The 18,631-nt window shown below is 29.5% G+C and overlaps 2 protein-coding genes across 2 annotated transcripts; both read right to left on the reverse strand.

The window, feature by feature from the left end:
• Positions 1 to 4,364: 4,364 nt before the first annotated feature.
• LOC136084322 (uncharacterized) lies at positions 4,365 to 8,634 on the reverse strand. The gene is made up of 4 exons (XM_065804371.1): positions 8,439 to 8,634; positions 5,344 to 8,154; positions 4,934 to 5,186; positions 4,365 to 4,724 (listed from the first exon to the last, which is right to left on the reverse strand). The coding sequence occupies exons 2-4, from the start codon at positions 6,849 to 6,851 to the stop codon at positions 4,563 to 4,565; spliced, it is 1,923 nt and encodes a 640-aa protein (XP_065660443.1). The 5' UTR covers positions 6,852 to 8,154; positions 8,439 to 8,634; the 3' UTR covers positions 4,365 to 4,562.
• Positions 8,635 to 16,694: 8,060 nt separating this feature from the next.
• On the reverse strand, positions 16,695 to 18,329 carry LOC136083314 (general transcription factor II-I repeat domain-containing protein 2-like). Its single transcript, XM_065802715.1, has 4 exons — positions 18,251 to 18,329; positions 17,438 to 17,863; positions 17,202 to 17,319; positions 16,695 to 17,130 (listed from the first exon to the last, which is right to left on the reverse strand). The coding sequence occupies exons 1-4, from the start codon at positions 18,327 to 18,329 to the stop codon at positions 16,695 to 16,697; spliced, it is 1,059 nt and encodes a 352-aa protein (XP_065658787.1).
• Between the last annotated feature and the right edge of the window lie 302 nt (positions 18,330 to 18,631).

Raw genomic sequence — 18,631 nt, forward strand, 5'->3', positions numbered from 1 at the left:
AGTTAAAATCAAATCATAGTAAACAACATCCGCAGCTTCATTACACTACTGCACGTCTGGAACTGAGCATAGGATCCCTTCTCAGCAGGTAAAAAAAAATTGTCGAATTTATTTTTTTACAATGCTGTTTTGACCATGTTCGGAGTTACCCCGCGTTCGCCATTACCCCACTCTCCCCTATACACAAAAACTTTCATGTCTACAAATAACAATTTTTTAATTGTAGACATGAAAGTTTTCCATTATCCTGCCGGATCTTCGACCCCTGTATGAGGGTTGTTGACCTCCTCATCTAAATGAAGGGTGGTCAGTCCCCCTATACTGAACCCACCTATGAAATGACCGATGGGTCAAAGGTCCGGGCTTCGTTTTCCGAAAGACTTTATAATCTTCATACGTAAGTTCTAAAAATAAAAATTGATATATTTTTTTAAACTGAATTTTAAAATTTTAATTTTAAAATTCATAAGTACATTTACATAAGAAATATGTAAAAAAATAGTAAAAAAAGACTTTATCAAAATATTATTAGTTTATACTGAATTACAAACTAAACTAAGAACAGTATGCCTAACTTACCAAGGTACCTTTGAAGAAAAACTAAAAAAAAAAAAAAATAAATAAAATAAAAATGAAAAAAGAAACATAACCAACAATATATATATATATATATATATATATATATATATATATATATATATATATATATATATATATATATATATATATATATATATATATATATATATATATATATTAGTATAAACATTTATCTAATTTTTTCTTACCTCTACACAGTGTTTCATCATCCGTAGGTTCATCAGGAAGAATTCTTCCTGATGAACCTACTGATCGTGAAACACTGTGTAGAAGAAAGAAAAAATTAGATAAGTGTTTTTACCAATTTGTTGCTCTGTTCTTTAGGAACATTGACACACTAACATAATTTATATATACAATATATTCTTGCTTACCAAGCTGTTGCTTCAGATCTAAAATAGAAAAAACATTTTTAATTTAATTTTAAAAAAGAAGTGAAAAAGAAAATCTAGATAATAAAACCAAACTTACTTATACTTCATTGCTATTTAAAAAAATTAGGACGCTATCATAATGTTTTGAAAGTGTTTTACCCAAGTGAAAAACTACCAAAAGAAAATTATTCAGTTACCGGATAATGAAGTCGATGAAGCTTAATGAAAATGATATTTATTGCTTGTTTTTTAATTAAATAAAAAACAGAAAATCAACAAACCCCAAAATGACAAAAATTATTAAAGTACATTATATAAAAATAGAGCAAACGTAGTGATAGTGGATTTAATCCAAAAATAGAAAGAACCTTAAGAAAAAAGCTCACTGCTTTTAAATCTACAAAAATTTCCAACTTACATTTTTCTATCTACATTTATCTATAATAAAATATGAATTAATGAGTTACCATTATTTAAAGTTGATCCAGAAGCAATTAAAATAAATTATCAAATAAAAAGTTTATTTATATAATCTTGACGATAATGTTAAAATGAACAATATTTATTGCTTGAAAAGTTAAGTAACAAATGTAATTCAAGTAATAAAATATATGTACTTTATATGTAATATAATATATATGTAATATAATATATGTAATATATGTGGCTGGTGCAACTGAAGTTATAACTAAATAAAAAAAATATTAAATAAAAAAGTTATTTTATCTATCTTATCTATTTTATCCTGATGATTATGTTTAAATAAACAATATTTATTGATTCTTTTTAAAATAAAATAAACAATGAACAACATTAATTCTTCTTGAGAATAAAAGTACATCAGCTTTAATTCGCTAGCTGACTTTACTCGAAAGACCGCATGGAAAATGTAGCTGCGCATAAAAAAAGTCTAGATCTTGACGATAATGTTAAAATGAACAATATTTATTGCTTGAAAAGTTAAGTAACAAATGTAATTCAAGTAATAAAATATATGTACTTTATATGTAATATAATATATATGTAATATAATATATGTAATATATGTGGCTGGTGCAACTGAAGTTATAACTAAATAAAAAAAATATTAAATAAAAAAGTTATTTTATCTATCTTATCTATTTTATCCTGATGATTATGTTTAAATAAACAATATTTATTGATTCTTTTTAAAATAAAATAAACAATGAACAACATTAATTCTTCTTGAGAATAAAAGTACATCAGCTTTAATTCGCTAGCTGACTTTACTCGAAAGACCGCATGGAAAATGTAGCTGCGCATAAAAAAAGTCTAGATCTTGACGATAATGTTAAAATGAACAATATTTATTGCTTGAAAAGTTAAGTAACAAATGTAATTCAAGTAATAAAATATATGTACTTTATATGTAATATAATATATATGTAATATAATATATGTAATATATGTGGCTGGTGCAACTGAAGTTATAACTAAATAAAAAAAATATTAAATAAAAAAGTTATTTTATCTATCTTATCTATTTTATCCTGATGATTATGTTTAAATAAACAATATTTATTGATTCTTTTTAAAATAAAATAAACAATGAACAACATTAATTCTTCTTGAGAATAAAAGTACATCAGCTTTAATTCGCTAGCTGACTTTACTCGAAAGACCGCATGGAAAATGTAGCTGCGCATAAAAAAAGTCTAGAAACTACTTAAAAACTAAGAAATAGTGTATTTTACAGAATACAGAACCGTAAGTAACAATACGAACAATAGGCGAAACTATGCGTAACTATGCGCACTAATAATATTCATTAGCGTATTAATATTTAGACGAATGTAACTTACGCATATTTCGCTCAACTAAGATTGTTTTTTATACTCCGGTGTGGTCCGGTGTAGTCCGGTATGGTCCGGTGCAGTATTTGTATACACCCATTTTCGAGCACATTCTTTTAAAAAGAAAAAAATTAAGATTAAAAGTTCGGATTTTTACAGGTTCGTGCGTTTTGTCTAAAGTTCAGGATTAATTTATATCAATAGTAACTTTTGATCTAAATTAATCCTGAACTGTTTAGGCAAAAGGTATCATCAGAACGCAACGATCGAACTTTCAGTTCTTTCGCCTGAAGTTTCAGGCGTGAAAAATAGCCTGAACAGTTCATGCAAATTTTACCGGAACTTATTTAAGAGTGTACTGTTACACAATCATACTAGCGTTTACAAAATGAATTTAAACTATTTATAAAACTTACAAAAAAAGTTCTTGCAGCAGGACTTTCATAACTTTAACCGTGTCAATGTCGCCATTAATAGTTTCTAAAACATCGGTGTCCATTGATTTGTTGGCATTTAGGAAGGTAGATTGTTTCGATAAGAGCTTTTTAACTTCCATAAATTAAAATGGCGCACCCGAAACTCGTTTATTATTTATTTATCAGTTGTTTTGCTTTCAGTTGTTGTATGGAAGTGAATCTTGAAAACGCGTTTAAGTCAAATTTAATTATTTGGGCAATAAAAAATAATTTTTTTATTAGTTTTTTATTTCGTTTTAATTATGCCTATTAAAATCGCGTCACTTAAGCTGTTATGTGAGTCTTCTGACCAATGGCTTTATTACTATATTTTAGTATAATAAACGTTTATTAAACGTCAATCAAACATTTTTAAAATAACGACTTATATTATTCAATATTGTAAGAGTTTGATCGACGTTTAAGAGCCGTTTTTTCTAAGAATCAGGCAAATTCCTGAAACTGTGGAAGTGACCTCCTCCAAATTGCTTGAATTTTTTATATATTGATCAGAATATAGAGAAAACCTGTTGGGGAAAAAAAAAATTTTCAAAAATGTTTCGTTCACTCGGAATCTGGGCTTAAATTTTTGAGATTTTTTTAAAAATTTTTAGAAATTTAGTTTTTGCCACCTTTGAACCCAATTTTTTGGCAAGGCAAAAAGTTGCACATAGCTTTTGTAGTTAATATCAGACGTAACCCAAAAGCTCTCTCCAAAAAATATAAAAAAGTTGCGTGACACTGTGCGGTTGGCTAATTATCATAGTTCAAAAGTACAAAATCAATCAGTTTTGTCAACTTTTAATCGGAGTTAATTCTAGCGGCGAAGTGTTGCACACAATTTTTCTGTTAGGATTTGAAATTATCAAAGGTATTGAGTCTAAAAATGCAAAGAAAGTTATGTGATACCTAAGGCCTATTAATATATTAAGGCTTGAAATTGGAAAAAAATGTTTTAGTATACTTACAAAATGAACCATTACGGCAGAGGCGCTTAGTTTTGTAAAAATGTAAACATATCCAACTGTCAATACAAAAAGGTCCTAACATAATAATAAAAAAAATTCGTGTGATTTTGTCACACGCATGATATAACATGAATTAAAAACTGAACAAAAATCTAACATCAAGATAACTATATTGCTAATTAAATAAAACATAAATCAAACATTTAAATGTTTTTCCATTTAAAAATTAGTTTTTCATTTATTAATAGAGTCATTTACACACATTATCCACCACATTACACATAATTTCTACTCTGCTGCAGTAAGTTTCTCTAAGAATAATGATATGACTGTATTATAGTCTTCTTCGGATTATGAATAATCGCCACAACCACTGATTAGAAAAGGAGCATTTACTAAACAGATAATTTTATCAGTTTGGTTATTTATCTCCTCGGTAGTAACTGGCCAGCAAAAAGTATTCTTCTCTTGCCCGTTAATCATACAATTAACTCTGATCCCAGTTATAGATACCTAAAAGTATTAGTGCAACATTTAAAATAATATAATAAAGAGTTTATGATTTGTTTAATTTTGCTTACATTCAATAAAACTTGTAAAGTCTTATATAATGTTATTCTGAAATTATTTTTACATTTTATTTATATTCCTTTTATTTTAGAGCACTGTTTTGTAAAACAAAATAAAAACTTGAAACTAATATATACTTTGAATAATATTACCTCCACAATATATCCAATATTCCATTGTTTTTCATATGCAACAGCAACCCAATCATTCACTTTCCATACAAGACAAATTTCTTTTGCAAGATTGGCGATGTCTTCCTCATATTTATTATCATCTTCATTGTCTCCTGCCAGATTAAAGTCATCATTTTTGCCATAAACTTCTTTGTTATCGTTAACCTGACTATTTTCATTATTTTCTGTTGTCGGTTCTACCAGCCTACCTTTTCTTTTCAGGTTACTAAATCTATAACAATATCAATTGTACATATTTTTAAACATATGTAAACAAACACACAAAATTATAACTTTCACCTAAATTTTAATTTCATATTTGTAAAAGAACTATTTAACAGTCAGAAACATAATCTAATTTGCAAAAGTTTGATAGCAACAATGCCTACCTTGAAAATAAAGATCTTATCTGTTGGCTAGTTACATATTGATCAGGCGGAAGTTCTCTCCTCAGCTGCATGTGAACCTGCTCAGGGCTCATTTTATTACCTGATTCTTCTCCACGAATAAAGTATTTATACAACAGTTCTTTCTGCTGATTTGAAAATCTAAAAGAACTTCGAACTGGTAATGCCCAACCTTGCAATAGAAAAGTGTTCATGCAATGTGGTTTGTCTTTTACGGAAGCAATGTTAGAGGATGAAGAAATTGGCATATTTAGTTGTGAACTAATTTTCATCTTATGAACAAACGAGTTGCTAACTTTATCCAATGATGTTAATGATTTCGGAACTGTATGAAGACCGGATAGCATGTGTTCTTCTAACTCAGCATCGCTTTCAAATGATAAAGTACAATTCATTTCAGTGCAAAATCTTAATGAATATAATTGCCTGTCACTTCTTTTCTGTTTTTCCTTAAGTGACTTGTTACGCTTAATTGAATTATCTGTTTTGCTATATGGCAACAACAACTTAATCGAGGGTTGAATTTTAAGATTTCCATACTCTTGTTCAATTCCCTCACCGATATTGAAATAACGCCACATCTTCATACTTTTCTCACCAAACTCAAATGAGTGATAGTTGCTAATGTTCTTAATCTTTGGTCCAGTAACTACAGTTTTATCATTGCTAATTTGAGCAACTGCTACTTTTGCATCTTTAGCGCCAAAACTATAATGCATAGCCTTGTGTATATCTTCAGCAGTCAAAAGATTATTACCAGAGTCAACGTAACTCCTTAAAATTGTCTTTACAACTGCACTCTCCCTGTCACATTGATCTTTTCCACAACAGGGTTCATTATAATCATATCTCAGCAACTTTATATCTCTCTCTTTGCATACATTGTAGATTGCTTCAGCTGAAAGATTTCCCTGATAGCAGCCGGCATTATCAGATTTGGTAAACATTTTCTTGATATGCGGTTGATCAATTCTGAATTGGTCTAAAACTGCAGTGGCTAACGAAACAACATCACCTATTCCCTGATCACACCTATACATTGAAGTAAAGTAAACACGTTTGAATAACTTTCCTGCTATTTTTATGAAGAATATATCCACATGTAAACTCATTCCTTTCTTGCCAAAATACTCTCTTTGGCCCTCTCTGTATCGAACCGGAAGAATTTTTTGACAAAAATCTTTAAGCCAGAAAGCAGTTTCATCGTTTAATTGCTTAAAAGCTTCGATTTTTGCCTTTTTCTGTTGAGAATCTCTCATCAGGTGTTTTATGTAGTTGAATACATCCTTTACAGCAATTTCCAAATCATAAATAGAATCAGCATCGTCAGAATTTTGAATTGTTAGTTCTTTGATCATCTCGATAGCTTTGCACAAATCATAGCAATCGGCACATACCACTTCTGATATCTCTGTGTTGGATTGAAGATTTTTTTTCAGATGGATCTGATAAGGCATGTTTTGAGCTATGAGAAGAAATGTTTGAGTCATTGACACTACAATTGGTTTGATAACTTGTTTTCAAATACCTTTTTCCTTTTTCAAGGGCAGCTTCGAGAGATTTAGAACTAAATCTTTGTGCCAATTTTTGTAATGTTTGAAAACCATTCATGCCTGAAGCAGTAACATCATCTAATCCAGCTAAGCTTTTTCGACTTGAAGGTTTTATTGCATGCAATACTTTCCACAAACTTGAATCAGATAATGGTATATAATTGTTTTCACTACAACTTTTTCGATAGAACATGATAGCGTGGCTATATTTTGTCGTCAGTATTGCATGCACTATCTTTTGTTCTTCACCGCTGTCGTATTTTAATTTGGTTATTCCATAAGCAACATCATGCAAAATACCGCTTGTAAATATAAAGTCTAAGAAATGTTCACACTTTGTATGATCAAGACTAGATCGGACGAATACTTTCTTCTCTGGAAATGCCAACCCTTTATGAGATGCATGCCATTTTCTTGCTGTTTCTATACGATGTTTGGTACACTCAAATGTGTTCATTAAAAACTTTTTGGTATACTTGGTATGGTCTAATAATGAGAGGATAACTAACTTTCCCATGGAATCACTTTGCTTATATACTTTCTGAGCACGAATAATTTCAATTGGGAGAGGGCTATTTATTTCATCAACATTTTTACTGTTAAGAAAATCTATAAGTATTTCCTCTTGTCCAGGAGCAACAGCTTCCGCAAATTTTTTCTTTAATAAGTTTTCTAGGCGAACATACTTGCGTTTTAACTTATCTTTAGTAGTATCTTCCAGATATTCGAACTTCCTTTTTCATCTAAATTTTATTGGACTTGCATTAAGAACCTCAGTTACACTCTCACGGCTTCTTAGAGATTCGTCCAAAATCTCCTGTGAAACATTAATTTCACCGGGATCAAATTCTTCATCTGGAGTAGCAGGTGTCATATATGTTTGTTCTTGTTGTGTTTGTGTTTCTGTACATAAATTGGTGTTTTCGTTGACTCTAGATAAAGCAGTTTCTTGCTTTAAATGGGTAAAACACAGCATTGCACCAACTGAAAATACTTCATTGTATCGCTTTGACATTGATATGACGACATGTATTGGTGACGACGCCCTTAAAGCGGGAGATTTTTTTCCTTTTATATTTAGATGGTGAGGATGAAAGCATGTTTTTGGAGGACTCCATGCAATACCAAACGTGTACCGGTGAAAAGCACATATTTGTTCATCCTTTTCAAGATTTCTTTTAAGTCTATTTGCAATAAGTCCATTTTCTTCCCAAATATTATTATCGTTTAATCGCATGACCTAAAAACAATTTTTTAAACAATTATTAAGTGTGTCATTTAAAGCATTGTTTATAATCTGACTCTTCACGAAAAATGTTTACAAGTTTGAAATTATTAAAATACAATATTGCAAGAGTGTGATTAATTTAGTGATTATTTATTAAAAGAGTGAGGAATTAATTAAAAGAGCTATTTTTTTTTGTTTAAAGAACTTTGTCTCAAAATCTTATTGCAGAGAAGTTATAAAGTATGTAATTATAAAAATTATATTACAGTCTGCGTAAATTTAAAATACATAATTACCTTTAAGTTGATGAGGTGTTTCTTAACATCAACATCTCCCAGCTGATGAATGTAGAACATTTTGTTTATAATTTTATGTTTTTTGAATGATCCACAACTTCCTTTTGAAAAGCAACAACAGTTTTCATAAAAATATTTGTTTTGTTTCATACTCAACTAAAAACAAGTTCTATTTATGCAGTACCTATTTCTCAATAGCAATGATAAAATATCTACTCTATTTATGCAAATTTTAAAGATCGTTAAAATAAAGTTAAGACATTTTTATGGTAAAGTAAACAACCGCCCACTAACTTGTTTCTCCACAATCGTGATATCAGCGATTCTTCTTCCATTCGATCACCACAAGTTATTTGGTTATGACGTAAATTTAAATAATTCACTTCTGATCATGTATTGTTTTTTATTATTATTTATTTCAATTGTTATGATTTCTATATCATAGTCAGAAACGCTTAAATTTTTTCTTAACATTACGTGCAATGTTTTGTGTAATGCTAAATGCTAATTTTGGATGATAGAAATTTTATTGTGAGCGAAAACCTCATCTGTGTGTCCAAAAAAATATCTCTTCGTACTTAATCATTTTTAACAATTTGTACCTTTATTTTTAACTTAATATCAAAAGATCACACGAATTTTTTTTATTATTATGTTAGGACCTTTTTGTATTGACAGTTGGATATGTTTACATTTTTACAAAACTAAGCGCCTCTGCCGTAATGGTTCATTTTGTAAGTATACTAAAACATTTTTTTCCAATTTCAAGCCTTAATATATTAATAGGCCTTAGGTATCACATAACTTTCTTTGCATTTTTAGACTCAATACCTTTGATAATTTCAAATCCTAACAGAAAAATTGTGTGCAACACTTCGCCGCTAGAATTAACTCCGATTAAAAGTTGACAAAACTGATTGATTTTGTACTTTTGAACTATGATAATTAGCCAACCGCACAGTGTCACGCAACTTTTTTATATTTTTTGGAGAGAGCTTTTGGGTTACGTCTGATATTAACTACAAAAGCTATGTGCAACTTTTTGCCTTGCCAAAAAATTGGGTTCAAAGGTGGCAAAAACTAAATTTCTAAAAATTTTTAAAAAAATCTCAAAAATTTAAGCCCAGATTCCGAGTGAACGAAACATTTTTGAAAATTTTTTTTTTCCCCAACAGGTTTTCTCTATATTCTGATCAATATATAAAAAATTCAAGCAATTTGGAGGAGGTCACTTCCATTGACTGCCTGATTCTTACAAAAAATGACTCTTAATAAACGTATATATTTAAAGATTTAAAACGTAGATTTTAAATCTATAAATGTTTACGTTTAGTTATGGTCAATTAAAGGTTTACAATATTGATTTATGTAAGTCAATATTCTAAACGTTAGATCGACGTTAAGTAAACGTATATATAAAAAAGTTTAAAATATACATTTCAAATCACGCGTCGATATTTAATCAATAATAAGTCGCTAAACGTTTTATCCATTTTTCGACCAATTTCGACTAAGTATTGATTAATTCTGAACCAATCTGTGTTTACTGATTTACAATTCTGAACCAATCTGTATTTACCGTAATTCTGAACCAATCTGTGTTTACTGATTTACAATTCTGAACCAATCTGTGTTTACTGGAACCAATCTGTGTTTACTGAGACGGTTATGCCTGGCTTTCGATAAGAGTGAGGCATGCGATTTAGAGTCTATAACTGTGACCTGCATGAGTTTGATTTTTCTGAGTTCTGTGTTGGGTTTTTTAAGATTAAAACCTTTGACTCTCATGATAATTGAGGTGTCGATACTAACAGCACTAAAGAAATTCTCGGTTGCCTGTTTATTTTGTCATATTTGTCTGAGACCTCTACTCCCACCACTATAACACTTGATTCTTTTTGCTGTCTTTGTTTCTGCTCATGTGGTACTTTATTTAGAAATAGATTCCGATTATTTCTACTTTCATTAGATTTGCGGTTGATGTAATGAGAATGATACCGGTTAAGATTTATTTTGGTTTGCAAAGAGATTTTTGTGAGGTTTTGTTTTCTACTTCTAAGGTCAAGACTTTGTTTTCTAGAACTGCAATGCGTGCTTACACAGCTAGAAGTTCTGCGAATATTATAGTCTAGTTGCTCTGTTTTACCGGGTCCTGTGCTTGAGAATCCTTCAAGTTAATATAGACTAGTGATGAGCGTTGTATTGGGTATGACCAGTTTAGTATTCGTGGACATAATTGACAGCGGAAAAATAATAATAATAATAAAGCATATGCACATATATATAAACTTGTATGTGTTTATATAGAAATTATATAGATTTCTTTCGTAAATATAATTAAATGTATTACAAATAAAATAATGATTATAAATTTTCCGTAAATATAAATAATTAACAAATATGTTTTGGATTTTGTCAAAAAAATATAAAAGAAAAATAAACAAAAGAGAAAAAATAAGAAAAAAAAAAGGCCGAATAAAAAAAAGGTTTGAATAGCACAAAGAGATTAGAAAAAATCAGGTGTGTGTCGTTGTTGGCGGTAAGTTAAAAACTACGAGAGAAAAAAGTTGAACTGAAAGATTTAGTAAAACTCTTTAAAATTGATAAAGATAAAAAAAGCTTTTAAAACTCTATAAGAATATAAGCGAACTGAAGCATAAATAAAATCCTGGTTACAACTATATTTATAATAATAATATATAAATAAAGGTATATAATAAAATATAAGTGTAGGTATATATAAATATTGGTATGCAATTATAACAAAAACTGTGTTTTAGACACGTCCAATATAGTTACTACAATACTATAATTTTTAATAGTAGAAAAATAATTCATTAGCTATTAAGATGAATCAATAGCAGAGAAAGAAATAATAACTAAAAATAAAAAATAAGTGGAAAAAGAAATAAAAAGAATACAAAAAAAAATAAAAATCCCAGAAAACTTACGCCCGATCAAAAACACTTTTTATCGACTTATATGCTTAAGCGCAAAAAAAAACATTGTATAAAAAAAGTAGAAACAAGGTAATTCATAAAAGTATACTACTAAAAAACACGGACATTACCAGAATCACCCAGCAACAATGACAAACATTAGACCAAACTATAACCTTAAACTATTAACTGCTCTTCAATCTTCAATCCATGAAAATGAGCAAATCACCAAGAAGCGACGGTCTGCAGTTTTCTATCAAGAATGACAATCTTGGCGAAACCCTACTTATTGTGTTAAATAATTTAATAAAAGAAAAAAAGCTGCTAGCCTTACAAAAACAAGCCCTTATAACGTGCAGTTATGCAAAAGGTAACACATCAAGTACAGCAAAAGGAGATCCAATTTATCTACAATCTACAAAACTCATGCAAAAATTTCACCAACAGACTAAAAAACATACTTCCATTTATTATCAAAGGAACACAAATTGCTTGCAATCCTCATAGAGTAATATTCGAAAACTTATCTGACACCAGAGACATAGATACCGACACCAGAGACATAAATATCCGACACCAAAAACATTCATATAGCAAATGAAAATAATCAAGATGCATCCATAATATCAATAAATCAAACAAAAGCATTCGACAGAGTAGACAAGATTATTTTATTTGATTGTTAATTTAGTTTTAGTAATCATTTTATTAATATAATTAAAAGACTGACATACAATGAAATACTATGATTTTAACTCGCGTTTAAAAATAAATGGTTTTTTATCCGAAGAAACCAAAATTCACTTAGGAGTAAGACAAGGTTGAGTGTTCCCGTTGACATGTGACTTTGGAAATTTTGCCATTATGAGAGGATAATAATGTAAACAAACTGTTTGCGGTAATCTTTTTAAAAGTGATTTGTAATTGTTTTAATTTGATTTTGGTATCAGCGTGGCCTAACAATTTACTTTTTATTGGTATGAACCTTTTTTTAATTTAAATAAAAAAAATATCAAGTTTAACAAGTTAAATATCTACAGTAAAAAAAATTACAAAACACATGATCGGAAAAGAAAAAAAATATTGTTAAAGCATGTACATATAATTTTATATATTTTTTTAATGCTTATATCTATTTATTACTTTATAATTTGTATTTAAAGGTGTTTCATTCACAACGTCTTAATGAGGCCCCACTTCGTCCATGGATTGTTGCAGAATGTAGTTGTAAAATTGAATGTGCACACTGAAATTGCATGCCAGGTCTTGTTGAAGCATGCACATATATTGCTGCAGTTCTATTTTGGATTGACATAACTGTTAAAATGCAAAAAAACAGTAACTGATTATAAATCTTACTGGCTACCCCCAAACTCTAAAGCACATTTAACACCAAAACGTTAATGTGAAATCAATTTTTGATTGAGCATAATCAAAAAACGAATATTAGACAAAAGTTTGGAAGATGACCCAAATGATTGCAGTATTTCTACATTAGTTTGTTCTACCAAAAAGAAATCTGTTGAAAAGCCGACACATCAAGAACTATGTATACTTTTTAATAAACTTAATTAATCAAATTCAAAGGCAGCTATTTTAAAAATAATCCCTGAATATGCTCATGCATACTCTACAAAATCTGACCATCATAAAGTGCCTTTAATGAGCGATTTATATTATTTAGATAAAAAAACTCCTAATTACATGTGTTGCAATCTTATTTCAAATTTATTTATCCTAGTTTAACTTTAACAACTGAGCAAGTGGTTAAAATAGAAAGCTTGACACAATTACAATCAAGTTCTAGTTGTTGGCACCAATTTTGATGTAGTCGAAATCAATGTTTTGCTCTAAAAATGTTGTTTTGATGTTTTGCTCTAAAAAAACTTTCAAGTTCTTGATTCAGGTTTATTTAATAATAATAATAATGGTTTTATGGTATTTATTAACGATAATGGTTTTACAAGTTTATTTATTAATAATAATAAACAGATTTTATTTATATGGGTGCGTCACCAGATGGTGTTGTTGAGTGTTCTTGTTGTGGAAAAATATGTTTAGAAATTAAATTTCCATACAACCTTAGAAACAACATATTACAAGATACAGTTGAAAATGAAAAAACTAGTTATCTTTAATTAGAAAAAGTGGTCACTTTCACTTAAAAAGACCATTCATATTACTATTAAGTTCAAACTCAACTTCTTGTTACTGAATATGAGTTCTGTGATTTTTTTGTATGGACAGTGAAGAAATTTTTCATTCTTAGAATTCCTCGCGATGAAAATTTGATAGAAAGAATTCTTAACATATCAAAGGATTTTTTTAAAAGGATTATCCTTCCTGAACTAATTTCTAAGTTTTATAGTGAACCTGAACATATTGAAAGTAATGTTTTATCATTTCAAGGTAAGATTTGCTCCTGTCACATGAGTTCAAAAGACGACGATATGATTAGTTTTACTATAAACATTGTAAAATTAGATGTTTGCATGTGAAATATATGAAAATTTAAAAAATGCCTAAAGGCAATTGGTTTTGTCCAGAATGCAGATGAAAATGAAACATTTTAAAAGTAAAAAAGAAATTTGCTAAGAAAGCAAACTATATATTTTATTAGCAGTTTTACACACACACATAAATATATATATATATTTATGTGTGTGTGTAAAACTGCTATATATATAGTAAATGCTAATTAAGTGGTACTAAAGATGGACATAAGTTAACTAAAGCACAAGCAGAATGAACAACTTCCGTCTTTAGTAAACAAAAAGTCAATTGGTATTTTGCTATCAGCCATAACTGTATCCCCATAAGCCAGCTTATTCAAATAATCACAATTTTCAGTAATTACTTTGTCACTCGACCTACCGCCCCATCCTTTTGAAATAATACTTATTGTACCTTGTGGAGTTATACTAATCAAATATTTTGCAGTGTTGTTGTGTTTATAAGAAGACCATGTTATGCATCTTGCTGTTAGGTTACTAGGTCTATCAATAAACAACTTAAAGCAATCAGTTACTTGTAAATTTATCTCTAAATTTCGTTTCAAATGTAAAGAATGTAATGTAAGAGGTATAGTCTTTGTTATTTCTGAGCGTTCGGGCCATATAAGGAGTCTTGATAGTTTAATGAAAAATACATTGATCATGTGAAGAAACAACTTGAGACAGTTATTTTTGAAATACGAAAACTGTGTGCAAGATCAATTGTTCCAGATCCCAAACGAAGTTTTAGTATACACAAAACTACCTGACAAAAATTATTTAGAGTACATGAAATAATTGCACTATCTATTCACAAGTTCAACCACAGCACATAAGGTGTTATGATCTGGTAAACCAGCAAAGTGTATGACTGTTTTAGCATTATTTTTAAAAAGTTGTTTAGAAATCAATGCTTCTGTTGCATCATTTAAAATTTTTTGATTTTGATCAAGTAATGGTTCATATTTCTCATTTAACATCCTGATTTCATCATTCAATTTATCAACTATGTTTTCTTTACTGACTTCTGATGAACTTTCTTGGCATAAATTGATTTCAACTCCTTCAATATATAAAACAATAACAAACAAAAAAGATGTACGTACTATTTAAAGTAAAACAAAATAAAATTTAATTTATCAGTTCCCTTAATAACTCATTAACGAAAAAGTTGCTTTGTCAAATTTACTTCTTTTATTATTAATAACTTGAGTAATTTGTATTGCTTTTCTTTTTTTACGTCATATCAATCTATCTACTTTTAATTCTAAATCATCTTTTAATTTCATTGACATTAAACCTTCTTTTCTACTCATATAACGTGTTGGAACCTAATCTGCAAAATCTTTTTCAAATAGTTTTGCTGTTTTTCCTAAAATACAAATTACGTAAATAAATATAGCGTAACATGAAAGATATAGAAGTAACTAGTGCAGGTTTTATACTAATTTTTTTGTAAATTTAAACTACAACCTGTTTTCAAGGCTTATATACACAGTATATACAGTATCTCACCGTTGGTAAAGTGTTTTCCACAAACTAGTAAAGTTTAATCAACTGCTGACAACTGTTTTTGAGATTTAGTTCTGAGTTTAGTTCTGTTTAATGAAGCTAACCATTTACTTCTACGTTCCTCTAAAAGGGAGCGCGACTGTTCGTCATAATTAATAATTCCAGGAAGCCTGAAAAATCTGACATCGGGTTGCTTATTTTTAGTTAATGAGCAACGAAACACACCAGAAGAAGAAACCATATCAATATTTAATATATATAATACCTATTATGTAATAAAAATAATATTTTATAATGTTTTATAAATAAAAAAAACGCTCGCAATTAAAATCTATTTAAAATACTGCACAATTCATTTTTTTTTATATCGGCTTTGTTTATATTTTTATCCTTTCATAATGGCAAAATTTTCAAAGTCACGTGTTTACGGGAATACTCTATATCTATGACTCTGTACATAATACAAGCGGAGATATTTGTTTACTATATTAGAAAAAAGCACACAAATAAAAGGCATCACTATAAACAACAAAGAAACGAAACTCCAACAGTATGCTAACGATAGCAATTTTTTTCTTAGAACTAATAATTCAATCATAGCTTTTAAAGAAGCCCTTGCTTGTAATAATCTTACAACAGGAACTATGAACTTAAATAAATGCCAGGGTATCTGGCTAGGTAAAAACGGAAATGAAATCAAAGAAAGATATTTGAACTTCTTTTAATGAAGACCATTTATTCTAAAGTTTAGGTGTCGTCTTCTCCAACACAAACTTGACACCCAACAACAATGAATACATTAATACAGGCATGTCAAACTCAATTTGGTATGGGGGCCGCTTTAGCCTAAGAAAATATTGTAAAGGCCGCTCAAGCTAATACTTATTTTTCTGATGACTGAAGTGTAACTCTTCAATTCAAACTGTCCTTTGCTTAGGTTTGATATGAAGAAAACAAGCTTAAAATCTACCAAATCACACATTTAAAACAGATTTAAAATCTACCAAATCATTGCAACATTATTAAAAAAAGTACAGAAGTTTAATTTTGCATTATTTATTTCACACAATAAGAACACAATAAAAAACGAACATGGAGTATTTTGTAATAATAATAACAAACATTATAAAATATTGCATTTTCCAAAAATTTGACAACTTTTATTCGCTGAAAGTTTAATAATGTCTGGTTTTATGTCTTGGCTAGCTACCACTTTCATTATGGAACAAAAATGTTCATCAGTAAGCCTGGACCTCTCAGGGGTTTTATTTCGTATCATGTGGAAAAAAAATTGCTCAGAAAGATAAGTACTGTTAAACATTGCACATATTTGACAAGCAAGTTGAATCATCTTGGGAAATTGATGGTGGTAAAAATGAATAAAACTTGGGTACACCAACATCAGTAAGTTGTTGTTTGAAAACAGAATCACACTGAAGTTCAATTAATTCCATTTGCAGAACTTCTAATTCCACTTGCAGATCTTCAATATTAAAGTTGAATGGTGAGGTGAACAAAGCAAACTTTGGTTCACATTTTTTGAAATCTTGAAACCTTACTTCAAAATCTTGTTTTATATTGTTTATATTTTTTGGGTAGCTGCTGAACATAAAATTTGGGTCATGCAGCTTCATAGACTTGCACGTATCAAAATGTAACAAATTATTTTGTTCAATTTGGCGTTCCCAGAGTAAAAACTTGGTTTGAAAAGCTCTGACATTATCAAAGATTGTGGTGACCAATTCTTTCCTTGCAAAGTAATGTTTAGATCATTCAGGTGTTTTTTGATATCAACTAGAAAAGCTAAATCTTGAAGAAACTTGATATTTTTTATATCTGAAATATCTTGCCCTTTTGTTTCGAAAAATTGAAACATTTCAGTTTTCAGATGATTGAATGCTTTGAGTACTTTGTGACATGATAACCATTGAACTTCAGCTTAATATTGTAAATCCTCACATTCACTGTTATTTTCATTCAACAATGAAGCAAACTGATGATTATTTAGTCCTCTTGCTCTTATAAAGTTGACAACAGATGCTATTCTTTTAATTACAACCCAGATCAATTGTTTTTCCGCATAATACTTCTTGGCGAATGATACAATGAAAATTGTTTATCTTTTTGCCAATTTTCTCATTTAATTTTCTAACGAGACCCTTCTTTAAGCCACTCTTTGCGGGTGCTTCATCAGTAACCATAGACACAAATTTGGTAATCGGATGTTTATACTTGTCCAGTATTTTTTCAATCTCCAAAAAAATGTCAGCACTTGTTGTTGTACTATGCATTGAAATCAACTCTAGAAGTTCTCCTGTAATGTCATATTTGAAACTGCAACCTCTGATAAAAACAGACAACTGTGCAACATCTTTGACATCTGTACTTTCATCAACCGCAATTGAAAAGGCCTGAACATCCTTGCAGATTTTTGTTAACTGGCTTCTCAAATCTGCTGCTATGTCATTTACACGCTCAGCAACTATATTTCATAAAAAGCTTATCTTGTTAGAATCTTTCCTTTTTTCAGGGCAAAGAATATTTGCAGTTTCAATTAGGCAGTTTTTGATAAACTCATCTTCAATGAAAGGTCTGAAATGAAATGCAATTAAATGTGCCAGATTATAACTTGCTTTGACTACGAGTTCGTTTGATTTGTTCACAAAATGCAACAAAAATATTTTGTTGCTTTTTTGGTTTGGCTAGTTCATTTAATTTGTCTGTCTTTTTTTCTTTTTGATAAATTTCAAATATTTCCTGATAAAGTTTATAGTGTCTTTTGATATTGAATTCTTTTCGGCACATTAACTTTTTGTTGACTAATTAGACAAATAATACTTTCATTAATGCTAGTAAAAAAGTATAGTACTTCCCATTTTGATTGATAAAATTCTTTTTTCATCTTCAATTTTACGTTTTCTGCTTGCACTTAGTTTTGAATGGGACATTTTGATTTTAGTGACAGTAAGAAAAAACAAAAATAGCTCAATGTTAAACAACATCAACAACAAGATAACGACTAATCTTTTTTTTTTTTTTTGTTGTTGTTCACCTCCTCAAGGCCAAGAAGGCCACTACAGATGAGGAGGCTACTTAATAGTGGTTATAACCCTCTCTCAACTCTCTAACTCCGAAACACGAACCTTGACGAACAAGGCCACTGCGCGGAGAAACAAGTTGAGCGCGGTACTACCAGGGACGTGGTGGGGATCGAACTCGGAACCTCTCGCTTATGAAGCGAGCGCTTTAC

Source organism: Hydra vulgaris, chromosome 08 (genome assembly GCF_038396675.1).
Source record: "Hydra vulgaris chromosome 08, alternate assembly HydraT2T_AEP".
In the NCBI taxonomy this organism is placed as follows: domain Eukaryota; kingdom Metazoa; phylum Cnidaria; class Hydrozoa; order Anthoathecata; family Hydridae; genus Hydra; species Hydra vulgaris.